The sequence below is a fragment of the Podarcis liolepis genome, assembly GCF_965112155.1.
Source record: "Podarcis liolepis genome assembly, chromosome: 15".
Lineage (NCBI taxonomy): Eukaryota > Metazoa > Chordata > Lepidosauria > Squamata > Lacertidae > Podarcis > Podarcis liolepis.
The window spans coordinates 42,482,371-42,510,191 of NC_139566.1; the positions used below are offsets into that span (position 1 = coordinate 42,482,371).

Below are 27,821 nucleotides of genomic sequence, written 5' to 3' on the forward strand. Positions count from 1 at the left end.
CCCATCCCTGCCCTATTGGATGGCCCTAACCTGATGAATTTCTGCCTGTCATGTAGTTGATAAAAAGTGCAGGAGCCCTGCCAGAAAAAAAAAATGTTTACCTTAGTTATGTATGTTCAACAACCAATTATGTTTACTTAACAGAAACAGTATTGCAACTGGAGCCTCCTATCACTCTTTCTCTCTTTTTTTCCAGGAATGTCTGAAAGGGAAAGGCAAGTGATGAAAAAACTGAAGGAAGTAGTAGATAAACAAAGGGATGAAATCAGAGCAAAGGACCGTGAACTTGGTCTTAAAAATGAGGATGTAGAAGCTGTAAGTCTCTTTCATCCCTTTAGGGATAAATGCCAAAGTACTGCCAAGTAACTTTTTAAAAGGCCCCAATATCTAAATCCATTTATTTTGATATGTAGCAAATTCACAGAGGCCAGCTTATCCCTATTAGTAGATAACGGTGCTCCTGTGTTCAAAAGGGATGGAGAAACTCAGCCCCAGGGGCAGAATGCGGCCCTCTAGGCCTCTTTGTCTGACCCTTGAAGCCCATACATCTTCTCCTCTGACCCAACCCCTTTACCAGCTCTTCACTGCACCCTCCTTGGCTAGAATGTGTCTGCTAATGTTTCTTGCTTTCCTGAACGGAGGACAGGGAGGGATGTGGGAGTACTAAATTAAAGCTAAAATTCTCAGTTTCCTGGCAAGAGGGATCGTTACACCACTCTGGAAACTGTAGCTCTGTGAAAGGAATAGGGGTCCCAGCAAGTCCCAGCACTCTTGACACTTCCCAAGGATTCTTTGGGCGAAGCAACAACTGCTTAAAATAAATGATACTACTCTATATTGTATAGTGTAGATGGGGCCATAATTGCAGCAATTTATCAGTTTCCTCCCTCCCTCCCTCCTTTCTTTTCTCTCACAGCTTCAGCAACAGCAAAACAGGTTAATGAAAATCAACCACGACCTTCGCCACAGAATCACGGTTGTGGAGGCTCAGGGAAAAGCTCTGATTGAGCAGAAAGTAGAGTTGGAGGCCTACCTCCAGACCAAGGAGCAGGAGATGGGAGCCCTGAGGGCTGAGCTCGGAAAGCTCCGAGAAAAACTGCAGGGAGAGCCGAGTCAAAATGGAGAAGAAATCCAGGTAAGCCCTGGTTTTGTCTCCATAAAATATATATAATATTATACAGTGCATATATAAACATAAGTATGATGTATTTAAGGGACGCGGGTGGCGCTGTGGGTTAAACCACAGAGCCTAGGACTTGCTGATCAGAAGGTCGGCTGTTCGAATCCCCGTGACGGGGGGAGCTCCCGTTGCTCTGTCCCTGCTCCTGCCAACCTAGGAGTTCGAAAGCACGTCAAAGTGCAAGTAGATAAATAGGTACCACTCCGGCGGGAAGGTAAATGGCGTTTCCGTGCGCTGCTCTGGTTTGCCAGAAGTGGCTTAGTCCTGCTGGCCACATGACCCGGAAGCTGTACACCAGCTCCCTCGGCCAGTAAAGTGAGATGAGCGCCGCAACCCCAGAGTCGGTCACGAGTGGACCTAATGGTCAGGGGTCCCTTTACCTTTACCTTTATGATGTATTTGCATGTGTGTTGGTTTCATACCACTTCAATCGTCATGGTTTCCCTAATTGTTGGCATCTGTCTGTCTTGGGAGACAGTGGAGGGGAGGACGCCTTTGGGGGTGAAGTTGAACGGTTGGAAGGTGGCAGCGTCCGCTGTGGCTGTAGAAACCAATACAGAAGACACCTGTTTTGTTGCAGCTGGGGCAGATGAAGGCGTCTGGTTGTGCTGCTGCAGATGTACCACAATGTTTCTTCTCTCCTCCATATAATGCGTAATTAAACCTTTAATTATCCGGAGTAAATCCCTTTGAACTTGGGGGCGGGTGGCGGCAGCTCAGCTCTGAGTAGGCAAGTAGGTGTGGCAAACTCACAGCGGATAGATGTATCCCCCAAAATCATACACGGCATATTTCCTATGCCTGGGTGGGGGACAGTGGCAAGGGCTATTGTCTGTATGCCCTCCTGGGGGGCTTCCTGGAGGCATTTTTTTTGCCACAGTGAGAAGCTGGCAGCTGGGTGGTAGACCTTTTTATCTGATCCTGGAGGGCAGGGGTGGAGAACCTGTGGCTCTCCAGATGTTGTTGGATTGCAGCTCCCATCAGCCCTGAGCAGCATGACCAGTGCTGAGGAATGATGGGATTTGTGGTCCAGCAACATCTGGAAAACTGCAGGTTCCCCAGGCTGTATTCGAAATAGTTTGAATTCTTAACATTTCACTTGAACGGCTAATTGATTTTTATTTTGGAGGGGTGGATGAAATGCAGAGGCGACTCTGGGATCTATTTTAAGATTGTGTCCCATGAGCCAATATCATATCCAATGTTCCCTTCCCCCACCACCATTGCAGTGCAATTTTAGTTTCTTTAATGCATGAGTTCATCTGAAACATTTGACCTTCTACACTGCTATGGAGATTGAGGACTATTGTCTGCCTCTCATGTTTATGGCCGAGGCTCAAAAGCTGAGAGTGAAGCAGAAGTAAATGCCATGAAGGGCTCCCAGTACCAATTCCTCAATGGATTTTCAAATTGCGGGTGCAGAACAAATTTAAATATTAATGCATAATTCTGTTTGTGTTTTCATGTATGCAAATATTTCTTTTTTACTTTCCTAACAAGGAAGTAGGCGATGTATAAGAATGAGTGCGAGGGAAGTTGTCAGCATAATAGTGAGGACTAGGAGCTTGGTATTTTAAAAGAAACAGCCCACATACATCTTTTTAAAAACAAAATACAAGACTTCTTAAGGTATCATATGTAACACCAAGCACTGGATTCTGTGATACATGAAGGATTCCTTGCTTAGACACAGCCTGTCCCCCTACTCCCCCTAATAACTCAGGAGGTTCATTCTTTTATACCTGAGGGGAGCTTAGAATATGAAACTTTTTTTCCAAAATAAAGTGGCTTTGCAGAAAAAGTGACTTTGGAAGGAAATATTACATTGCTAACAGAGCTGGAGTGGTTGGTTACATGATTCTTTGACTAAAACCATACAGTGTCCAGCAAAACTTTCCAAACTTTTCATGTTGGTGACACACTTTTTAGACATGCATCATTTTGAGACACAGTATTCCGTATATGACTATATTCCCAACTACTAGTCATGTGATAATACAGTGGTACCTCATGTTACATACGCTTCAGGTTACAGACTCCACTAACCCAGAAATAGTGCTTCAGGTTAAGAACTTTGCTTCAGGATGAGAACAGAAATCGTGCGGCAGCGGGAGGCCCCATTAGCTAAAGTGGTGCTTCAGGTTAAGAACAGTTTCAGGTTAAGAATGGACCTCCGGAATGAATTAAGTACTTAACCTGAGGTACCACTGTACAAAGAGGTTATATATATATATATTCCTGACTACTGCTTCATTCATTGTACTCTCTAGAACAGGGGTCGGCAAGGTTTACCTTGCCTGGGTCAGATTAGTCCCACAGAGCCCCCTCTGTGGGCCGGATAGTGAGCGCGTGTGCCTACAATTTCTAGCATCTGCGAGAGTCTGCTCATACGCAGACACAATTTCTGACGCCGCGGAAATGAGGCGCTGCGCTGTGCCGGTTGCAGCACAAGAACTTGCTGAGCGGGTGGCTCAGTTCTGGGGAGGCTCATGGCCGGTTAAATGGCCTCTGCGGGCCGCTTCTGGCCCATGGGCTGCAGGTTGCCGATGCCTGCTCTAGAAAATGTTCACATTCCAGTCATTCAATTAAATTTGCTGTTTGGCCAACAGGAAACCATCAACCATTTTGTCCCTTCGTGAGTATGTAGTCAGTATTAAATCTAGAATGATGCCATGAAACTGGGATATTCTCAAACTGGCAGCATTTTTGTGCTATGGGTTTATCAAAACAAAATAAAATGAAGGATCACAGTTTTAAACCTCTCATGGAAGTGGTAAGGAAGATTATCACTGCCCCAACTGCTACTTTTCTATATTTTTTTACTTTACTTCCTTTGCCACAAGTGGCCTCATCCATGCCATTCATTAAATTTGTGTTGGTGCTGTAAACTTTAGAGCGAGAAATCTGTTTTAGAGGGAGCCAAACCATTGGTCCATCTAGATCATGCGGTCCAGATTTCCATACCAAGTGGGTTGCAAGAGTCCTTCGACACAGAACCCGTGGGCTACATGCTGAATTAAATTTCCATATCATAAATTAGTGTTTGCAGTATATTTAATATTAATATACACTACTGAGGGACGTGGGTGGCTCTGTGGTCTAAACCACTGAGCCTTGGGCTTGCTGATCAAAAGGTTGGCAGTTCAAATCCCCATGACGGGGTGAGCTCTCATTGCTCGGTCCCTGCTCCTGCCCACCTAGCAGTTCGAAAGGACGCCAAAAAGTGCAAGTAGATTAATAGGTACCTCTCCGGCAAGAAGGTAAACGGCATTTCCGTGTGCTGCTCTGGCTTCGCCAGAAGCCGCTTACTCATGCTGGCCACATGACCCGGAAAAACTGTCTGTGGAGCAGGCAAACGTCGGCTCCCTTGTCCTGTTAAGCAAAATTAGTGCCGCAACCCCAGAGTCGTTTGTGACTGGACTTAACTGTCAGGGGTCCCTTTACCTTTACCTTTAATATACACAATTAATATACCGTATTTTTTGCTCTATAAGACTCACTTTTTCCCTCCTAAAAAGTAAGGGGAAATGTGTGTGCGTCTTATGAAGCGAATGCAGGCTGCGCAGCTATCCCAGAAGCCAGAACAGCAAAAGGGATTGCTGCTTTCACTGCGCAGCGATCCCTCTTGCTGTTCCGGCTTCTGAGATTCAGAATTTTTTCTCTCTTGTTTTCCTCCTCCAAAAACTAGGTGTGTCTTAGAGTGAAAAATACGGCACTTAATTAAATATATATAGTTGAATATGGAACTAATAGATTTAATATTTTTAATTATTAAACAAATGTAATATAGTGGTGCCTTGCAAGACGAAAAGAACCCGTTCTGTGATTCTCTTCGTCTAGCGGTTTTTTCGTCTTGCGAAGCAAGCCCATTGACAGATTAGCGCTATTAGCGGCTTTTAGCGGCTTATCTGCTGATCGGATCAGCTGATAAGCGGCTTAGCGGCTTAGAAAAAGGGGGGGAGGGGGGAAAAGCAGGAACTCGCAAGACATTGTCGTCTTGCGAAGCAAGCCCATAGGAAATTCGTTTTGCGAAGCACCTTCAAAACGGAAAACTCTTTCGTCTAGCGAGTTTTCCGTCTTGCGAGGCATTCTTCTTGCGGGGCACCACTGTACACAGGCAGATGAATGTGCTTTTGTTAACGATGCATGACACAAAAAATAAAATTTTAAGGCTTCAAGATGGTTCATGAATGTTGCTAGGGGTCGCCAAGAAAGGTCTCGTGGGCCGGACTACCCTGATCTAGGTCAGTGTTGTTTAGATTCCCCCAGTTCGTCAGCATTTCAGGCAGGGCTCTCTCCAAGTCATACCTGGATATCTTGGGGGTTGAAACTAGGAGCTTCTGCATGCAAATCAGATGCTTGAACTGCTGAGCTGTGCCTCTTTCCTGCAAACTAAGCAAAAAAAAACCTAGCATTCATACAAACTCTCTGTACAGCTTGAGGGTTGCCAGCTTTACAAGTGGGCCTGAACTGTTTGTACTGTTTGCATTTATTTCAGCAGTTTGTTTAGTCGTTTAGTCGTGTCCGACTCTTCGTGACCCCCTGGACCAGAGCACGCCAGGCACTCCTGTCTTCCACTGTCTCCTGCAGTTTGGTCAAACTCATGCTGGTAGCTTCGAGAGCACTGTCCCACCATCTTGTCCTCTGTCGTCCCCTTCTCCTTGTGCCCTCCATCTTTCCCAACATCAGGGTCTTTTCCAGGGAGTCTTCTCTTCTCATGAGGTGGCCAAAGTCTTGGAGCCTCAGCTTCAGGATCTGTCCTTCCAGTGAGCACTCAGGGCTGGTTTCCTTCAGAATGGATACATTTGATACATCTCTCACTGCCTCCATTTCTTCCCTTTCTATTTGCCAGGAGGTGATGGGACCAGTGGCCACGATCTTCGTTTTTTTGATGTTGAGCTTCAGACCATATTTTGCGTTCTCCTCTTTCACCCTCATTAAAAGGTTCTTTAATTCATCCTCACTTTCTGCCATCAAGGTTGTGTCATCTGCATATCTGAGGTTGTTGATATTTCTTCCGGCGATCTTAATTCCGGCTTGGGATTCATCCAGCCCAGCCTTTCGCATTTCAGCAGTTAAGAGTAGCTAAATAAATGCCCTCTCTCAGACACTACTGTACTGCACTCCAGAGCCTGGTGCCTCAGGCAGTTGGCGTCTGGGTTGTCTGCTTCTAAATCTGGCTCTGAATATAGCTTTTAAAATAAAATACTTTACACTGTGCGCCAAGGAAGAAGATATGGAAAGAAATGTGAGATTCGTTTCCCAAAACAGAATGTGAACATGCAACTGATGTAAAAATTCGGGTTTGACTTTTGCTGCGCAACTCCCCATGGGACTCTGAGTCCCCTAAGTCCATGATCGGTCAGAGAAGAATGGGTGGTGGCAGAATCCAGGGGAAAGCAAGGCAGACATTTATTTTTCTGTTGCAACAGAGTTTCCTCCCCTCCTTCCAAGGAGGAAGAGACCCTGAACAAAAGTGTGCAGAAACCTTAAAGACTTTTGACATTGCCCAACCCCCTTAGCCAAAGACCACCCCAAAATCATCATACATACATCATAGGAGGCGGGTCTACAGTAGAAATCCGTCTGCCCGGATACCTAATAATAGTCGCAGATTGCATTGTCTGGGCAGCCTGGCCATTCTTTTGTGATGGTTAATACTTTAGTTCCTGGAAAATTTGTAAGCAATAAGACAACGGGAAAGCTTTCATCATTTGTTTCCTTTACTTCGGAGCAATATTTGAGGTCACTGGGAGAGTCAAAAGTGCTTCAGGATTGCTATTTCATACTATTTCAGACACATGGTTTATGTTATGTACTGAAGTTCTCACCCTGGGCCAGCTGGGGGATACTGTAGATAGTTCAGGTCCACATATGCAAATAAAGGATCGAAAGTGACGTTCAGTGATTGGGTAGTTACAGAAAGTTGTTACAGTTATGTTGTACTGGAGCCCTATATAAGCAGGCTGGCTGAACCCTTCACTTCAGTTCTGTTCTGACCTGTGAATAAACAAGAGATGTTTGGAGAATCGCTGTGTCGTCTGATATGTTCACCCACAACTTAACAGATATGTGTGCATTTATAAATATTTATTCTATATTTGAGACCTTAGAATTCTTTTAACACAAGGAGATAATTTGAATCTCTCCCAAGCTGAGGAGTAGAGTGGGCGTCCTTGACAGATTGCAGGTTTTGGTTGCTGGTTTGGTGTTACAGATTGGTTGGTGTGCGCTGGGAATTGTTTAGGTGTATATGTGTTGTGCTGGCTTTTAGTATTTTAGGATTGTTGTGAAATGGATATTTTAAATGTCTTGTGACTGCTATTCTGGCCTGGGATAGTTCAGTTGATGGAGTATAAAACTGTTAATCTCAGAGTTGTGGGTTCAAGCCCCACGTTGGGCAAAATGATTCCTGCCTTTCAGGGGTTTGAACTATATAACTCTCGTGGTCCCTTCCAACACTACAGTTCTATGGAAAGCGGATTATATAGTCTATACTTTCTGGGTACAGTATTTACTTATCCAGTACTGCTTTATTTTAAATTCTTGGAGGTTTCTGTTGATTAAGCAATATATAAAAATTGTTAAATAAACAAATATGACATTTATTATGAATAATAAATATTAATAAATGCATCAATGTCATAATTAATAATTTAAGTTATCATTATCATCTGACTGGCTTTTTGTTCATTCAGATGGTGGTGGAGATTTGGCTTCTGTACCCAGTTTTCCACAGCCAGGCGCCAGGTCTGTGCACAGACCCTTAGAAGGAATGGTTGCTTTCTTCTGCTGTTCTGTAGTCTGTTGGTTTATGGTGATGTTGCCTCTTTTCTCTCCTTAGAGCTGCTCCCAGCTTTCTCTGAGTATAATAGACCCTGGCAGAGAGATGACATTACCACACGCTCTCTACAGCCAGTACCATTGTCATTGGCTGCCTCCTTTTTGAGCCTTGGCTGTTTGTTTTTAAGATTAAACGCTTGCCCTAGGTTACTTATGGAAAAAATACGATGCAGTCGAAGCGACTTGAAAGTAAGACCCAAGCCATGTATCAATGTAGGATTTTTTGTTTGTTCCTCCCAGGCCGAAGAACCAAACAATGATGAATACATCTCAGAATCTGAGAAGATAGCCATGGATTTGAGGGATCCCAACCGTCCAAGGTTTACTTTGCAAGAGCTGCGAGATGTTTTGCATGAGAGAAATGAACTGAAATCTAAAGTTTTTCTGCTGCAAGAGGAGCTTCTGTATTATAAGAGGTGCGCTGTTGCTTTCAGCTCCTTTCTAGTCTGATTCTATGTGGAAGCAGTTGGACTGAAGCCGGTTTGCTTTTCAGTGGGATCAGTCCTGTTGAGGCTGCAGTCGTCTGCTCAGTTCCTCTGTGTTTGTGTGTGTGTTAGCACTGAAGTTCAGTTGCAAGCCCACATTAGTTGGAAATGGACTGGAGCCAGAATGGGGAGCTCTCTTGGGTGAGGCCACTTGGGGGTAACCTACAGCTCTCCACATGTTTCAGGACTGCAACTCCCTTTGTCCCTGACCATTAGCCATGCTGTCTGGAGCTGATAGGAGTTGGGGTCCAACCACATCTAGAGAACCACAAGTTTCACATTCTTCAGAGGCCACTAGGTACACTTTTAAATGCACCACTAGTCAAAAGGGCCAAGAATATTTCAAGCTATTTCCTCCAATTTCTTCTTCTTCTTCTTCTTCTTCTTCTTCTTCTTCTTCTTCTTCTTCTTCTTCTTCTTCTTCTTCTTCCCTCTGCTCCTTTTTCTTATGAAGATAAGGAAAAATGTTCAGGCATTAATCAGTAAACCTACATTATACCAGGTCAGGCTGTTTGTTTCTTTAGCCCAGATGAGTCTACTCAAGAGCTTTCCAAACATTTCGTGTTGGTGACACTCTTTTCAGACATGCATCGTTTTGAGACACAGTAATTCAGTTTTACTAGCTAAACTAACCCCTTATAAGAGCATTCACATGACGCACCTATACACTGCATCTGACACACTAACATGTTGCGAAACAGTTTAGAAAGTTCTGGTCTACTCTGACTGGGAGTGGCTCTCTGGTGCAGCCTCTGAAAATGTGGTACCCTCCATATGTTTTGAAATAAAGCTTATATTGGACCCATCCACCATTCCCACAATTTGGGAACCCCTTCTCTACACTGCATGGGGCCCCTTTTCCTCACACTTTTTCTCCACCTGTGCCGGAGGTATCCAAGCAGAGACTGGGCATCTGTCTGTCATGGATACGGTTGTGGCACCTGGCAATGAGCAGGCAGCTGGACAAGAGGACGGAGGCCCCTTTATTTATATACACAATTATATGCACTGACAGAGGTATGCTTTCTCTCTCCTTTCTGTGTGTAGAGTGAGTGACTAATTTTTCCTAGGTGTAAGGAGAGTATTTGGTATCTAACGTATACATTTCATATCTTTTCCTGTTCTTTTTTTTAAAAGTGATGAGGCTGATGAAGAAATGAGGTCTCCCCAACCCACAACCATTATTCATTCAAAACCATCCACTCAGCAGGAATCTGGAATCAAACGACTGTAAGTACCCTCCTCTTCCCAAGGCTGCTTTAAACCAAGCATGGGGGGAAGAAACTTGCTTTCCTATGCTTCTTGGGGTCCCTGGGCTTTTAAAAATGCTCTAAGAAAAAATGGTGCTCAGTGTCCTTTGAATAATCTCCATAATGCCACAAAGCACCTCTTTTTGTTTATCTGTTTGATTCATTTTGACACAGTTTAAATACTGTTGCCTGCCTCCCCAACCTCTGAGTTCTGCGAGATTCCAGGGCTTTCAGGTGCTTATTCAGGGTTCGTGTTTCCTTTGGGAATGAGACACAACAGAGACTGTGGTGCCCTGTCTGATGTATGGTTTATTTACAGATATATAAGGGTCTTGCTTCCTCCATAAGTGCAATAGATTCAAGAATAAACCAAAATTGCTCTCAAACTGTGTTCTGACTCTCCAGCTTGCTTCTTCCAGGTCACAGCACTGTCCCTTTCAGCTCTAAACTTAGGCTTTGTCCTTCCAAGTATCTCTGTGTTGAGGGAGTAGCCCCACCCACTTGTCTTGTCACACTGAGCCCCCTTTCCTTTATTCTCTTAATGGCCCATCACCCAGGCGATCACCTCAACACAGGAAGCCAGTCTGGCTTTTGCTTGGTGGGGCCAGGGGTGAGAAGGATCTCGCATTCTGCCTACTTCCTCCCCCATACCAAACTCATAGCAAAACATTTCCCCCTGGGGTCAGTAGTAACAAATTGCTACCTTGGCTATTCCTAGCGTGAAGCTTTCTCTGAATCTTTCCCCATGAGACCCAACTACAGCTTTTTCTCACTGGCGAGCTACTTTTTAATATGCAGGAATTTGTTTTTTAATGTGTGGTGGGTGGAGCAAGCAAGCATGTAATTTGCCCACCTGCCCAATCGCCACATTTAGGTGGCCCTAAACACTTGTGAGGGGTTTAATTTTGTTTTAAATGTATTCATTGTTAGTGTTTTTAACCATTTTAAATTATTTTATGTGTAAAATGCCTTGAGACTGTGGTTTAGAAGCAAATAATGAATTACAGATAATAATAATTAATAATGACCCTTCTGCAGCAAAGTCTGTAACCAAGCCTAAACGTGTACTTGAAACAACTGCATATTGCCCCCTGCTTACCTCTTGACTCCCCTTCTACCTGCTTCCTTTTTTTGTTTCCCCTGCATTGAAATTTAGACTATAAACTCCTTAAGGCAAGAGACCTCTCCTCTTGGACTCCAAAAAGCGCTATGTGCTGCACCAATAGTGCTATGTAAATAATGAGCAGCCCACATTTTCTTAATGTGTGCGTCATCACCTACAACGAGGGTCCGCCACCATTCTTGGACCAGGGTGGGGGCACATTTTGAATTTTGAGAGAGTGCTGGGGCGCCAGTCACAAAATGGTTGCCTTGTGATGGCAGGGCAGTAACATGAAATTAGAGAGAGAGCAAACATGGTGGAGCTTTCCCTGTAATTGTATTTTCATAAAAGGTATGACCTGTTGGATTTCTGCTTGCAAGATTATAGAGAAACAATGAAAGTGCATTAAAGGGGGGGCTGCAGCTCTTTAGGACCTCAGGGATTCTTATTTCCTCATGTCCAAACAGTGCACTTTTCCGTCACAGTTCCAACTTCCCTCATTGGCTAAAAACACTGGCAGCCTTCTTCATTTCACAGAAATTACTCGGAAGGGTGACTTCTTCATACCTTTCTTTCTAGGAGGTCTAGAGATGTACTTAAAAAGAAAGAAAGCCCAGAGTCCAGGGCCCTTGCCTTGGTGTGCCAGTGAAGCTCATGGCAGGCACCAGGCTGGCAACCCCTGCCCTACTGCAAGGGGGGGAAGCTGTAGCCCTCCAGAATAGGGTTTGATTCCAACTTTCCACCTGCCAACATGGATAAACAGTCAGGGATAATGGCCGTCCAGCAGCCCCTGGGGGGCTCCGGCTTCCTCATTCCTGCCGTGCTGTTCCGTGTGCCAGTAGAAGACAATGCCAGGATGCACTGGCACCAAATCTGTTGGTACTGTAGTGCAAAAAGAGTGAGTGCCGGGCAGTGCATACAGTTAGATGCCTGCCAAGCTCTCTTGGAAACCTCTGGACCAGGGGGTGGGCTTCCTGGAAAACCCTGGTGCTGCTACCTTAGAAAATGGCAAGCACCAAACTGCAGTAAGCATGTGGTGCTTCACTATGTCCTCAGCATAAATTCCCTTGAAGTTCTGTTTTCTTCTGTTTTTTTCCTCCTCTTGAGACTATGGAGAGGGGATTAAGAAGCAACGTGGGTGGGTGGTGGGTGGGTCCAAAGTGGCAAACTGCATTTTGAATCTCTATATGAGAGAGAGCTTTGTCCCAAATGTTTAGATGTGCCAAAAAAGAACCCCCTTTTTTCCACATTAGCATCCTAAACCGTATTTCCTCCAAAGTCCAATTGATTCTCCTAGCATTAAACTTTCCAAAAAAAGTGTGCTTAATTTCCAGTTTGTGATTCATTACTCATTTGTAGGTGAAAAGTACCTTTTCTTCAATTAGTATCAGAGGTTCAGCAGTGGAGAGCACTGGCAAAGAGGTGTTTTGGGGAGGGACGTCCCTCTCCGCTCCCCAAGCTGTGTGAGATGCTAGCACAGGATGGTGACTGTGTCGCTGTCATGGACAAAAAAAAATTAATGGAGGCAAAAACCAATTAGGAAATTTTTAAATTGTAAATCTTTGAGCAGGGATTTTTGTTTATATGGTTGTTGTTGTTTTAAGAAGCCAGATCTACCTCGTTTTGTACAATGAGCAAAAAGGGCCCTTTGTTTCAAAGGTTGTGTCACTTGTTTGTTGCTGACATGATGAACAGTTCTGGCTTTAAAAAGAAGACAGACAAAAGCCTCTCTCTCTCTCTCTCTCTCTCTCTCTCTGTGTGTGTGTGTGTGTGTGTGTGTGTGTGTTTAATGACGTGGGGGGAGGCTTGATGCAACCCAGCCAGCCAAGCTGTGTAACTGTAGAAAACCCGTTCAGAATAATAACAGCTCTGTGTGTTGTTTTTGATTCTAATAATAGCATCTCCCAGAAGCAGCTCTGTTGGGAATGTCTCGGAGCTGTGTTTAGGTCAGAAGCAAAAAAGTGCTCTGGTGATCTCAGCTGTGTCCTTAATCAACAGCAACAAGTGGCATCTGCAGCCAACGGTTGCAGCGGGATATTGCTCCCCTTCCAGGTCCTAACTTGATGTCCCATTCATTCCACTCCAGCAATCAGCCACCATCCATGCATAGAGAACATGCTCAGTCCTCATGGGGCTTTTTCTGTGCCCCCCTGAAGTTTTATTCTCCCACAGATGTTGGTTTGTACTTCTACAAACCTTTGGGTTCCCCCAAACCTGTTGGCATTTCCTTGTGCATGGATGGTGCCACTTTGGCTACATAAAGACAGGTGCTCAGCAAATGAATTTGCTATGAATGTACGGGTTGTGTGCAATGCAGCACGGAGTTAAAGCCAGTGGTATACTTCATTATTTATTGCACTTACATGCCACCTTTTCCCCCTCGAAGGAGCTCAAGGTGACATATACAGTTCTCCCCCTCCTTATTTAATCCCTGATACAATCCTGTGAGAGGCAGAGACTGTCCCCAGGTCACCCAGGGAGCTTCAGGGCCAAGTGGGCATTTGAACTCTCTCACCCCGACACTCCAGGGGCTACACTACACTGGTGAAATGTTTTGTGCCTGTGAGACACGGTTGCCTAAGAATAGATAAGCAACTTTTTTAGTTGAGCTGCAATTTTTTTGATTGACTTGCCTAAGATCCAGGACAAAACTCCACATTTTGGATATCCCGCCCCCCAGGAAATCTGGACATATGGCAGCCCCAGGCATAATAGACTGCGCAATGAGTTTCTGCTAGTACAGCGGATTCCTCTTTTGTACAAAACTTACCCATCCGCTAGTGCAAGAGCCCTCAAATGCCTTTGGGAACTCACAAACAGGACATGGTGGAGTTAGTCTTTCCCTGTTTGTGTCTTAAGCTCTAAGGTCACATCCACAGTAAACACATCAAGCCCTCTTGCACTACTTTAACATTCATGGGCAGGGGTGCCAACTCGAATAAAATAATGGAGGTGCAGGTAAGCCCTGCCCCACATAATCACATCACACGGTCATGCACACCATTTGAATGGCAGTGCCCATCAACTTGGAGGGAGGGGCTGGACCCTTCCAGTGTTTTGTTGGGTGGGCTGAAGGGACCTCAGCCCCTAGGAGTTGGATCCTATGTTCATACTCTCTAACATTCCTCAGATGATAATACGGACATTTCTCACTCCCCCACAACTGACTCTCAATTGGTTTGATTCAGAAGGACTCTCCTTGAGATCAGAGGCTCTCTAGGGCAATACAGACCCTTCCCCACCTTGTAAAAACATTGTCCTTTGTGTAAGTCAGCACCCATGTCTGTCGTTTCCTCTGGCTTCCTTTATTTACTCCCCCCCCTCTCCTGTGCTTGTGTGTACTTGAATACCTTTTAATTTCTTACTTAAGCCTCTCTTCTCTTTTGTGTCTGTGCTTTCCCAACCAGGATGTTTACAGCTATAATGCCTATGGTAGCTGCCGGATTGATCCCTGATGATCCCACATTGCAGCCAATAAGAAGACTTATGTCCCTTGTAGGAACTCTCTTTTTAATTGGTTACTGTGGAGTTTTTGTCCTCCTATTTGTGCATGATGTGTGGCTGTTCCTCACCTTAACCTTGGCTGTATTCTCCTTGGCTGACTGTGGGATCATAAAACTTTTTTTTGAAGATGGCCAATCAGAATGCTCCTCTGCTGCATGATGTAACCGCTTATTTACCAAGCAGTCTGTGCCCCTTTGCACTTTCTTCTAATGCAAGAAGGGGGACCTCTGGCCTCACCAGTGTTGCTGGACTCTTAACTCCCACCAGCCCTAGCCAGAATGCCCAATGGCCAGGAATGATGGGAGTTGTAGTCCAGCAATACTAAGCGAGTCACAGGTTACCCATCCCTGGTTTAATAATTGGCTTAATAGACAAGGAATTTTAACTGAGAGTTTTTCAAGCAAATATGTGGACAGTTGGTTGAAAAATTATATATGACACTCCGGTCCTTCTTACCATCTTGCTGGCCCTTTGGCCCCCAGCCCCCAGTTCTCTACCTGAAATTCCCTTGCTTGTCTGGCTACAACTTATAAGCCTACTTCGTTCAACTGACATTGTGCTGCCATTGTAGAATTGTCACTTTGTCAACATTCTGATAGTGAGCCATTCCCATTCAGCAGCTAGGATGTGTTTAGGCATCCATGACATGTACTTTGCCAGTGATGGAGCGGGTGTTCAGACAAACAAGAACCTATTGTTGACCTATTAGATAGGAGCATATTAATCACTAATGTTGTTTAATCTTGCTTTTGAAACCTGCCTACTGACAGATCACAGCAATTTTTGTTTTTATTTTTAAATTTAATCACAACAGGTGAAATATGATTTGCAATATTGATTTAACTGACAAAGTCCCAAATGTTAGGATAGCATAGCCTGTCATCTTACATCTCAGCTTGTAATGAGACTCAAATGGGTATCAAACCTCGAAACAGCAGTGAACAAGCATTGTCAAGTTGGCAACCTAGGTTTGCGACCTGGTTGTGATGCCCACAGACCATCCCAAATTGGAGTAAAGGATATATTTGTTAACATGGATGCCCAAACACAGGTGCTCACCTTTGTATGTCATGGCTGGAGACCCATCTCAAGTTTGGAGGTGCCAGCATCAACTTTGTAGGTGTTTGGGCTACCAGGACACCTGGGCTGTCCCCCTCTATCCCGCTTCTAAATTCAATGTATATTTTAATTGTGGCCGTCTCAAAGAAGATGGTTGGCTTCTTCTGCTTCTGTTGGACTGTGCTGTCCCAATAGAAGATCATAGTGTAATTCAGGTTATAATCCTAAATTCATGTACCTGAGACCCAAGCCCCATTGAACTGAAGGGTCTTGGTTCTGAGTAGATGTCATAGGATTGTGCTGAAATGCTACTAACTGTGAAGTGTACACTGCCCAAATTCTGTCTGACTGGTGAATTTGTGCTCATAAAAGTCTGGGTTTTGGACTTGCACCTGGCAAATAGCTACCCCAACTTCTTCCCAGTCTGTATAATAAACTGTTTTTGGAAATGAGGGGATTTGGGCTAGATTCGCACATAGGCACACAAATAACGGGAACTGTGTATATTGGGAGACCCTCTGCTTAGTCTCTGAATTTATCCCCACAATCCATGTTACTAATTGGAACCTGAAACTGACAGAGAAATAGCCTGCCCAAGACTGAATCAAATAAAATTTTAACATAAGTCTCTTTGATGGAAGGATGATTGCCAACAGCTTTCAGTTGGCTGGAATTAGATCTGTGCTTGTCACAAAAACCTGTTCAAAATCTGGCCTGTTGGAAAGTCCCCTCATTTCTAAGTGGGCAGAATTTGGCTGGAGTGGATGGAAGGGGGCAAGTTACAGTTTCATTGAGTGTTTATAATAGCTAATTCAAAAAATGCACAGAAATCCCTTTCCCTTCACACAGACTAAGGTAATAATAATTAGAACATTGAAATATTGTTCTCCCTAGTTGTTCACTTTTTTAATTTCCTTCACTTGGTGTAAAAACAGAAAGCAATGTCACTTGAGGTAATTGGTACAAAATCACAAGCCCTCTCCAGATAGCCTGCTCTATGTGCCCATAATCCCATGGCCTGCAGGGGGTGGGAGTGTGCCTGTGGGTCCTGCCCCCACTGCCCCCTCTCAGCTGTCCTTGTGTTTGTGGGGAGAGCATTTGAGGAAGAGGCCTGGCCCATGAGGCAGAGTGAGGCGGCCGCCTCAGATACAGAATGTGTGGGGTGAGGAGTGGACAGCGCTGGATGTGTCATACGGCCTGCCCTGTGGGGCCCCCACCCAGCTATCCTGCCCTCGGGTGCAGTGGAAGACTGGTCCACTGCCATTGTCAAAGGAAGATTCAGCTGCCAATCTGGTCAGCTTTTATACAGGGGAGACAGGTGCCATATTGGCCTTTGCCTCAGGTGGCAAAATACCTTGGACCCGGGGCCTGGGGGCACCTGCTCTGTGCCCATAAACTGCCCCCTGTGACTTGGAATCCAGCATATTATGATGGCATGGAGAAATACCTACAGAAGGCTTACACTTTTCCACTAATGGTACTTATGTGGTTCTTGTCCCAATTGAGAGGCTGTTTCTAAACCTGTCTCCCCCAAAACAAAAGATTTCTCTCCCCTGTTAGAATTTGGCCTGGTTTCTTGCATTGCTTGGCCATGTTTGTTGCATCACTTAGCTGATGTTTTCAAATCCTTCCTCCAAGTTTCAACGCCTTAACCTGTGTGGTGTCCCCCCCCCTTTCTCTCTCCTCTTCTCCACACCCCACTTCTCTTGGAAGGTTTAGTTTCTTTTCCCGTGATAAGAAACGGATGCCAGCGATGCAGAGAAATGCCCCCTTTCAGAGTTCCTTTGGCGAGTGGGCCAACTCTAACAAAGACGATGCATACACCGAACAAGGCCTGGAAGCCCTCCAGCACCTGTGACGGGAGCCCAGGGATTGCGGTTGCAATGGTAACAGCACAAGAAAAGATGAGGGAACTTGTCTAGTGGATTGTGGCACCTGGATACGGCTCTCCTCCCCATTCCAAGCCCCTTACCCAGTTGGAATGAGGGGTTTCTTTTTCCACACAGAATCCCTTGATGTTTACTTGGTGACTACACTCCGAAAGCAAGCTCCTAGGGCCTCTGTAGAAGCAATGGCTTTGCATACTCCGCTCTAGCCACCCTGCAGGGTCGTTGCTGTGTGCTAATTTAACAAGCCTGTGGGTTGTTTTTGAAAGCTTGCATTCACTTCACTTAACAAAAGTTCACTTTAAACCAAAAAAAAGAGATCTATGTTGTTGCTGAAGAGTTGCATTCAAGGTCCTGCTAACGTCTGAAGACGCCCCTTGCCCAGTTTATTGGGGATGGGAACTTCGTCATGATCATTCAGCCGTCATCTTCCTCTAATGATTGTTCCAGAGAAGTGGCGTCGAGTCATAGCTGTCATGCTCAAATGCAAGTCCTGTTTGCAGCTGAAGCAGGACCTTCCTTTTGCAGGAATGAATCCATGGTGGAAAATGACTAATGCAACGTACTGGAATTGGATCGCCTTCCAAATGGATCAGGACTATGTATTATTATTTTTGGTTTGTTATTTATAGTGCCTAAAGCATGGTGTACAAGGTGATGGTGCCTTGCATTTTTGCTATGAATTTTCTGATGTATTAATGGAAACTAAACATCTGAAATTTATGCTAACCCTTTTAAAAATTCCTCCTTGTATCCTAACCTCTTCCCCCTCTGTCACTGCGAGGGCAGTTTCTTCTACAAAAAACACAGGTGTTGTCTCTTCAATAGCTTTGGGAACAAAAGTCGGTTTTGAAACAAGTTTTGCCTATATGGAGCCCGCTGCACACTAAATGTTTAGTGTCCCCCTCAAGAATTCTGGGAACTAATTGGCTACGAGTGCTGAGAGCTGCTAGGAGACCCCTGACCTCTTCACAGAGCTATAATTTTCAGACTTCCTGAGAAGGAAGATTTATTGCTAAACCATTCTGGGAATTGTAGCTCCGTGTCAGGAATAGACATCTCATAACAACTCTCTTGTAACACCTTGCAGCACCCTAGAGTAGTTATTGCCATGACTGTTTAAAGGGGTATAATATGGCTTTAAATGTGCCCCTTGAGTGATCAGCGCTGGGGACCCTGCTCACAGTAGGCTGTGCCTGAGGTGGCTTTGCTACATGGTTCATGATCTATCGATGTGACGACAGGCCGTCAAACTGCCGCACTATGCTTGTGTCCGAGTTTTTTCACCTATGTGGGTAACACACATACTTGCCTACCTCCAAGGCTTTTTGTGCCATTTGGCAAGGTCAGGAAATATATTTTCAAAGTTGATGTAAGGAGCCTCCATGCAATCTCCTGCCTACCCCATGCTTAAAATAAGTGTGCGATGAAGGAGTCAGCTCATACCTATGGGGTCCCATGGATGCTGATGTGGCCAATGGCCGTGCCCCCAACCCTGGCAACCACCCATTTGGCATTATAGTGAGAACAAATGAAACTGGCGACAAAATGTTGCCGTGTATCCCCCACTCCCAGCAGGAGTGTTCCTGATCAAGGTTCCAGCCAGCCATTTCCTCCAAGAAAGTCCCTCCTCATCCTACCATTTTCCATATTACTTTTCCAACTGGCATTCAACATTCCGAGGCTGGTAAGCCTGCTCCATCTTCACTGGGATTTATTTAATAGGCAGGCAGGAGCTTTTCAAAAAAAAGAGAGGGAGGATGTTTTCTTGTACTTTTGCAAACCTCTGGGTTTCCCAGATTGTATTGTTACCGCCCTCTTGTTTCTCAGCAATCTCATTTTGGCTCCATTCATGCTGTCGCTCATCACCTGTGTTTGGTATGAAATGGAATGATGTCATGTGTGTGTAGGGCTCCCCCCACCCCAAACTCAGTGGGCACTTGATTGGTCATTGTTCAGTGTTGGTCAACTGTCCCATTTTGGTGTAGTAGCTAACTGCCAGCTTTCTGCTTCCCCCTCACGTATTCATTGGAGATAAAGCAGGGGTTTGTGCGAAGACCCTTCTCCTCCACACAATATATTAGCTAAGACTTTGCCCTGGATGGTTCCCTGTTCAGATCTCCCCTTCACAATGAACCTACTTAGTGGCCTTAACCAAGCTGCTAGTCCCTCAGCCTCACATCTACAATACAGGGATAAAAAATTCTGGACCACAAATCCATTGCGGACTGTTGTAAAGGTTATCAAAAATTTTCAAGCATTTTTCTGAGTTAAACATCAATGCTATATAGATAACAATTACATTTATGGTTCTCAGCATTGGGCTAATAGCATATGTAGAATACTAATAGCATAGTGAATCTTCTCTAAACAGCAGGGCCAGTGTATAAAATACTTTTTTAAAAAAGCTTGCCATTCCAGAACATGGAAACAAACTAGCATAGGGTTGTATCTGGTGTTGATCATATGCAGAGTAGACCACTGAAAATAATGAACCTGACTAACTTGGGTCCATGAATGTCAATGGGCCTTCCCTCAACAGAACTTAGCCGGATGACCTTTGAGCTAAAAATCACTTTAACTCTGATAATTCCTGTCTTAATTTGGTTGCGGAAAAAGCAAACCAAGATTTCTTTCTGGTGGCCTCTGATGATCACAGTACTCTATCTATATATAAAGGGAGGCTGGTAGTATTGGCAAGACTCCTTGGCCACTGTTTTTATGTGGTGTGGACACTCCAAGTATCTCTAGAGCTGCCACTGTCACTAACAGCCCTGCGATTCAGCTGTAAGGGTTTTTACTTAGTGTTTTTCCAACTGGAAGAGTTCCTATCTCATGTGAAAGACCCTCTTCTTGGAACAGGGCCTGGTGTTGCCTGGCGGCTGCCTGGACCCACCTGATCCTTAAAGAAGCCATTTATGTGGCCAAAACAAATCTTTTCCTGTTGGGAATAAACCTGTTTAAGGCAAGCGTTCGTAAACTTAAGGAGGGACACTCGTTCCAGTGATTTCAGCACACAGGGCAGCCTGCGCTGACCTGATGCCCTGCAGATTCTGTTGGGCTACAGATTCCTTCAGATGGGAGTTGCAGTTGAACAACATCTGCACCAGGTCAGTGAAGGCTGAATTAAGGCAATACCTCCATTAAACCAACCAAAATGGGTGGTATTCAACTGAATTAAACTCAAGAGTAGGCCCATTTAAATTAGTTGTGTGCTTTAGTTTCAGTGGGTCTATTCTTAGCTGTGTCACAAAATAGCGTGCAAAGCTTTTGAATCCTCCAGTTGCATCTAGCCTGATGCAGAGTTCTCGGGAACTCAGAAGCTTGTGAGCAGTTATTTTGTCCACATTTTGGTTGGTATAATAAATGTATTGCTTTGTTCTAATGTATATTTTGGAATTACAGTGGTACCTTGGTTTACAACCATAATCCGTTCCAGAGGTCCGTTTGTAAACCAAAACAGGTTGTAACCATAGGCACACTTTCGCCAATGGGCCCTCCAAAAATAATTTGTTTGTAATCCAAAATGGGTTGTAATCCCAAAAAAAGGTTGCAAACCAGGACATGCACTTCCGGGTTTGACATGTTTGCAATCCAAAACGTTATGCAAACGAAGACGTATGCAAGGTACCACTGTACTAAAGTGCCCCTTAAAAGAACTGGGTTCTCTACTGTAAAAGAACTCAAGGCTGGGAGAGTCTTCAGCTCACAGAGCTTATGCCATTCCCAGTAGCCTGTTTGGGGATAGATGGAGCAGTGGTATGACTTGGCATATGGCAGCTTTTAATACTGAATTTTAAAAATGGGTTTAGGGGATGACTGAGATTTCTCTAATGTAAGCAAACCCAACTGATCCCAAATACCTTTAAGCAAAGGCAGTTCCCCTTGGATTCTCAAAGGGACTTGCTTCTCAGTTAAACTAAAATCCTACATGCACAGGATGCAAATCCCATTTAACCTCTTTGGAACGTTGCTTGAGTAAATAGGCTTAGGTCCAGGCTGCAGGCAAGCTAAGAACTGGGCTGCTTGACAGCAGTTTTGCAGCTAAATGTTCAGTGACTTCATGTCAGGCCATGCAGCTAAAGTTCTTCCAAAATTCAGAAGCAATGATCAGGGCAGGGTCTTTGCCTCCTAAATTTGTTTCTTGTGCAGCTGCAAAAGGTGGAGAAGTCTGGCAAAAACTGACCACTGACAACCATTGCTTCATCGCGTCTGGTTGCCGTCACTTAACATTGTTATAGCTAAACACTGTGGGTAGTTGTGCTGATCTACTAAAAATACTACTCCAATAGGCAGAATCCCTTTATTGCATGGATGGGGAACAGATGGCTCTTAGTTCTCACCAGTCCCTTCTAGCACGGCCAGTGACCAGGGATAATGAAAGTTGTAGACCGAGTCTCAGGAACGCCACAGGATCCCCAGGCTTGTTTTATCAGAACCTGCGAAAACGTCATGTTATGAGCCTGCTTTTGAGTTCCCCAGTTCTTCCATGAGCTAGATGCTAAACAAAGCAGGGCAGAGGAAGAGATAAAATACTACACAATGCTAAAGCCTGGGAGCAACCCTGTATTATTTACCAACTTGCTTTGTAGCCATATGACACAAGACATTGCGAGCAAGTTAGTGGGCTGGAGGAAGTCAAGGACAGATCATGGTTCCTCCACCACTAGCCCATTGGGTTTCTATGGTAGCCATAACAGAATAAACCCCACCCCACAAACCTGTGTATTTCCTAAGAGCTTGCCAAGATGCTAGCCTGTGTTTCCAAGCTTGATACAGAGGAGTGGTCAGCCCTTTAGGAACCTAAAAAAATTATGTGTGGGTTAGTAAATTTTGTGAATTTATTTATTTACAAGGCTGCCCTACAAGCCTGCAGTTTTCAAGTCGAGTGTACAATTCCTCCCGGCTGCCACAAGCTGTGGATTTCAGGACTTTAACATCATGCCAGCCAGTAGAGCATGAGACTCTTAATCTCAGGGTTGTGGGTTCAAGACCCATGTTGGGCAAAAGATTCCTGCACTGCAGGGGGATGGACTAGATGACTTTTGTGGTCCCTAGGAACTCTTACAATTCTTTGATTTTTCTTCCCTCCCCAGTTCTTCTTAAATTAGAAGTATTTTTGAAAACTGGAAAGCATTTTTTGTCGCTCCTAATACAGATTAGGTTTTGGATTGTATTTAAAAGCTTTTTGGCATGTAGCTCTTTTTTAAAACTCTGTTTGCTATTTCTTGTTCTCCGACTGCTTGTGAAGAAGTGGAGAGAGCTGCCCCAAATATGCAGCTTGTCCATTTTCCATGGCTCTGTGAACAGGCAGTCCAGTGTATCCCAAGAACTTGACCTGTGCAGCAACTTCAGCAGCTGCCTTCTGTCCGTGAGGTCATCATTGTGTGTACAGTGGAGGCTTGTCTGTTAGGGCAAATGGGGCTTTGCCCCACCAATCTCAGTCTGCCCTCAGCAGCTGCCTGCTGCCTGCCTTCTTAAAACCAGTCCAGGGAGATGGCGCTGACTTAGCAGGGAGAATGGAGACAAAACTATGGTTAGTTCCACCCTTTCATTGGCTCTGGCTCCACCTCCTGTTGGCCTCCTGCATTACAGCCCACCTGTCCTAATGGACACCAGCCACTTTGGACTACAGTATGAATGCAATAATGGAAATCCTTGTTAATATTTTACATGCTTAAGTGTTGCTGAAATTGAGTTTCCCCATAGTCCTATAATTTTAAAAGGGGGTTTGTTTTTATTTTTGCTCTTTATCACATTCACACAGATGCAACAACCTGAATAAACACTGCAAAGATGCTTGTTTTGCATAATTTATTACACTACAGGAGGGCTTGGGAAACACTTTTAACCCAAAGGCTGGATTCAAACCCAACCATGCTCCCAAGGGCGCATTTCAAAGGTGTGCAGGGCAAATTAAAAACCCCAGAAGAACCACCATCAAAACAAGTCACAAGTCTCCATGCCGTATCAATCCCATATTACAGGGGTTGCCAATGTGCTTTCAGTTCCTAGCAAGGCGCTAACATCTCGCTAAGTGTCACAGACTTGAGCATTCCCTTAATGCAATTGTCTGATAAGGCTTAGCACACAACTGTGTGATATGCAAAAGGAGTGAATGTGTATCTTTAATAAAGATTCCGGGTACTGTAAGGTAAAAAAAGGCAATAAACAGCATGTTTGGAGGGAATGGGTGGGTATAGGGCTATGTTAACACTAGATCTTTTTAATATTCTAAATAAACTATTTCTGGATTAACAAGAGGTTGTCTGTTTTTGCATCTTCTATAAGCCACGGACATCAGCCAAAGGTTTGGCTCCTTAATCCAAACTGATACAAGAAATCCAGTCCTACCTCCTAGGCCCAGTCTGCTGGAACCTGGTGCCTCTCCTGACACCATTGGACTCCAACTCCCATCAGCCCCAGCTAGCACGGCCAGTGGTCAGGAATGATGGGAGCTGTAGTCCAGCAACATCTGGAGTGTCCCAGGTTCCCTATCCCAGTCCACAATCTTGCTGCTCTATTTCATTCCCACCTCAAAGGCCTACAGGAGAGCCCTCCCGGCCTACCCTTCTTTCTCCTTAGTGTCTCCTTCTCTCATCCCACTGAACCACATGCTCCTCAACCCACTGCCTATCTCAGGAGTGGGGAACCGGCGGTTCACCAGGTGTTGCTGCACTACAACTTCCATTAGCCCTAACCGTTGGCCAAGCTATCTGGGGATGATGGGAACTGCAGTCCAGCAGCATCCCAAAGGACACAAGTTAAGCACCTCTGGCCTGCTCTTTATCTCCTTTTGTTTAGCAATCTTCTATCTGGCCCCTTTTCTTACTTCTCTAAAATCCCTCTCCTCACCCACCCTCCCTGCCTTTACACTGCAGACCCCCCTTTCCCCCTGCCCTGTGAATTATTACATTCCCCTTAGTCAAATTGAGCTTTCCTTTCTCTGCTCTGTTGTTAGAATTCCACGTATGTTGTGCATCACTGGTCATATGCACCAAAAAGCTTGGACAGGGTGGTGTAGAAGAGTGAGCAAGACGACTAAACAATTTCATCAAAACCTGCAACACCATACAGGATAACCCATTAAGTGTGCAGTGGAGCGTGATGATGAAAACACCCCACTATTTTGCAGCTTACGAGCCAGTTATCCAGGCTTTGTCTCGGTTTGCTTTTGAAGATGGGCCCACAATTTCCCATAATCCACTGGTGTTCTGTGGCTGCGTAGCACTGGAAGGGAGCGGCCCATCAGTGCCTGTCTTCATCTCTTTGCTTCTTTGAGCTGCGGTCCCGACTTCGATCTCTCCTCTCTCTGCCTCTGCTCCGTTCCTCTCTGGAGTGACGCGCTCCATCTCTCTCTGCCCATCCTCGCGACCACTCCCGTTCGGAGCGCCTCTGGTCTCTGTTCCTCGTTTTCCAGTCCCTGGACCAACCTCTCTCTCTTTTTTCCGCCTGTCCTTCCCCGTAAAACTCACTTTTCATGGCAGGCAAATTTATGGGCTTCCGGAAGGGCCTGTCCCTGCCACCAAACCGCAACTGCCCCGACTCCTTCTTGCCACCAAAGCCGCCCCCGAGCCTCCGAGGGATCCACCCTTTGAGAGTCCTCTCCAACTCAAAGTCCACAAATACCTCACGCTGGTCAATAACCAGCTTGTTGGCATCTCGGTAAGCTTTCACAAGGGCACGCTCCTCTTTGAACTCAACGAACGCGTAGCCCTTGGAGAAGCCAGTGACTAGGTCTCGAACCAAGCGGATCTTCCGGATGTCTCCGTACCGAGAAAAGACTTCCCTTAACTTCTCTTCTGTGGTTTGCAAGTTGAGTCTGGCAACAAACAGCGTCAGGTGAGGGTCCCCTGAAACGCCTCGGTTGGGGACATACCGTGCCGTCATGGCCCTCCAAACAGCCCGGTCGTGGGGCTCTTCATCTGTACCATCAATGCTCCCAGCTTTGAGGGGATCATACTCTTTTGCAATGGGCGTCCACTCGTTCATTGTCTGCAGGGGGAGCCTTTAGTGCATTCCAGATTTCAGGGTTTCCTGTTTCCGTTTGTGCCTCTTCTTTTAAAAAAAATCTATTTATGATATTTAGCACACCTCTTACCTGTAATGTAAAAAAAGTCGGTGTTGGTTTGCTACAGGACTATATTTGTATTACTGTCACATTCCTCATTCCATTTTCAAAAATTTAATTCGGGGAGGTGAGAGATCTGACTTATTGCCCTCCTCCACAACCATCCTTCTCTTCCCATTCTTAATTTCATGTATGTATTTATTTATTGCAGTTTTTAAATCTCACCTTTTTCTCCAAAAGGCTGAGAGGCAGTGACTGGTCCAAGGTCACCCAGCGAGGAGAGTAATAATAATAATAGTAGTAGTAGTAATAATACCCCACCCATCTGAGTGGATTTTCCCAGCCATTCTGGGCAGCTTTGAACCCTCGTCTCTCTTGGGTCCTAGTATGACCCTCTGACCACTCCACCACACTGGGCTCTCATCCGTCCCATCTCCCTCTCCCCTCCTTGCAGAAGATTCAGCACTGCTCAGCAGAAAGGAATCAAAGGACCTTTCACTGCCACAGCAGCAAACAACCCCCTGTGAAAACTCCCATAGGAGACTGAGCAGCAGGCGATGGGGCGGACCTCTGCCTCAGATCCTGGAGAACTGATGCGGGTCGGAGCCCAGATGTAGAGACCAATGGACTTGGGTTGTATGTGCACTGCACAGCAAAAGCACACGGCTCCCCCCCCCCCCAAAAAGGTAACTGGGAACAGTAGTTTACCCCTTCACAGAGCTACAACTCTCAGCACCTTTGACAAACCAGTTCTCAGGATTCTTTGGTGGGAGAGTCATGCGTTTTAAATGCAAGCTGCGCATCCAGTGCAGGAATAGTCTCCTAATGGAAAACTTTCTGAGCTCGAAGCATGGGTACCCCCAACAATTCTTTTTTTTTTTTTAAATCGGTTAAATATTTGGAAATATTTGGAATTTAGTATGTATTGATATAATGTGGAATTAATGCGATTTGATTGGTTTGTTAATAAAAAATATTTTTTAAAAAAGAAAAGGAAAACTTGCACAAGCAAAGCAAGCTGCTTCTCTCTGATCCGCTAGCAGCCCAGGATCTCCTCCTCTTCACCGGCAGCTCAACCGCCCCCCCCCCCCAGAAGGGCCTGCACAGCCAGCAGCCAGCGCCGCCCCCCGCCCAATTATTCCTTTTTCCCAAGGGGGGAAATCCTCCTCACCTGCCGGAGGAAACAAGGCAGTTCGCAAGGCGGCTTCTCATTGGCAGCGGCTCATTCGCCACCACTAGATTCCGTGGACCTGGCAAGAAGAGCGATGGATCTTAATACTTGTCGGCTGGTTGGTTAATTTTCAAAGGCAGAATCCGCTCCGCGGCCCGGACTCGCCAAAAGAACTTCCCCAGGAGCCCGGCGCGAATCTGCGGGGCAGGAACCGGAAACACGTTTGGCCTGCCGCGGTATCCGCGGGGGCCCCCTGGCGGCAGAAGCCGCGCGTTACACCTGATTTAAATAATGCTCGATTATCTCAGCACTCTCCTCTTATGCCTTGAGAGTTATGTATTATTATTATTATTTTATTATTATTATTATTATTAGGCAGGCGTCTTCATTGTACTATTTCCAGCGCCTGCTAATTAGAAATGTAATTTTATTATATACGTGTGTGTGTGTTTTAAAACCCAGCTGATTTTAAAATCTATTTTAATTTAATTTAATTTAATTTAATATTTATTTATTTATTTATTTATTTAATTTGTGTACTGCCCTTCATCCGAAGAACTCAGGGCAGTTCACAGCAATTTTATACCATTTCATATATATATATATATATATATATATATATATATGCTTTCGTAGATTTTCACGGGTACAGGAATGCAGGTTTTGGTGTCTTCGGGTGTCTTCCCGTGTAAGAGTTGGGGTGTCTAGGCGACGTTTCGACGAGGTCTCACTCGTCATCCTCAGGCTGGTGCTTTCGGCTTCTTGTTACTGGAACAGAGCAGGATCTCAGTGTTTGAGTTCCTATAAATACTGTTGAGGGGGTGTGGTGTATAGCCTCCAACGTTCTGGGCAGAGAGGAAGTTCCCAGGTTAGTGTGCCTTTTCTTCTTTTGTTCCTTAATTACTTGAGGGATATCTTGAGTGATTTCTTGAGTGATATTCTGAGTACCACTTAGGTGGGTCATTAAGTGTGGATTAGTTGCTAAAGCTTTCGTGTCTTGACCTCTTGAGCTTGTGAAGAGTTTTTCTGAGAAGATGGCTGTACTGCACTTAGTTGTGCTCTGGCTTGGCTTCGTGTATAGGGGCGAGCTGTGGTTTTGTGCCCTGTGCCAGCCAGATCTGTGTAGGGATTGCAGGGGGGTGCAGCATCCGGAGGTGCCACTATGGTTTGGCTACTGGATGGTGTCTGTAATTTATCTGTGGAGAGGGTCTGGGTTTGGGTCTGGTGTGGTTGATTGGTGATGGCGTTCTGTGTGCCTCTGGTTCTGGTG

At 45.2% G+C, this 27,821-nt stretch overlaps 2 protein-coding genes across 3 annotated transcripts in view; one reads left to right on the forward strand and one right to left on the reverse strand.

Moving 5' to 3' along the window:
- The window catches only part of RILPL1 (Rab interacting lysosomal protein like 1), a 35,930-nt gene extending 12,360 nt beyond the window's left edge, over positions 1 to 23,570 (forward strand). The window contains exons 3-8 of one of the 2 annotated variants that reach the window (XM_083476464.1): positions 197 to 315; positions 917 to 1,135; positions 8,264 to 8,439; positions 9,646 to 9,738; positions 14,268 to 14,355; positions 17,137 to 23,570. In XM_083476464.1, the coding sequence (XP_083332590.1) occupies positions 197 to 315; positions 917 to 1,135; positions 8,264 to 8,439; positions 9,646 to 9,738; positions 14,268 to 14,355; positions 17,137 to 17,142 (701 nt within the window). In that variant the 3' untranslated portion in view covers positions 17,143 to 23,570. The remainder of the gene's footprint in view (positions 1 to 196; positions 316 to 916; positions 1,136 to 8,263; positions 8,440 to 9,645; positions 9,739 to 14,267; positions 14,356 to 17,136) is intronic. The other variant, XM_083476463.1, reaches the window with a different exon arrangement.
- On the reverse strand, positions 23,109 to 25,301 carry SNRNP35 (small nuclear ribonucleoprotein U11/U12 subunit 35; the record flags this gene model as incomplete). The annotated part of the gene is made up of 1 exon (XM_083476508.1): positions 23,109 to 25,301. The coding sequence occupies one exon, from the start codon at positions 25,299 to 25,301 to the stop codon at positions 24,558 to 24,560; it is 744 nt and encodes a 247-aa protein (XP_083332634.1). The 3' UTR covers positions 23,109 to 24,557.
- Positions 25,302 to 27,821: the final 2,520 nt, after the last annotated feature.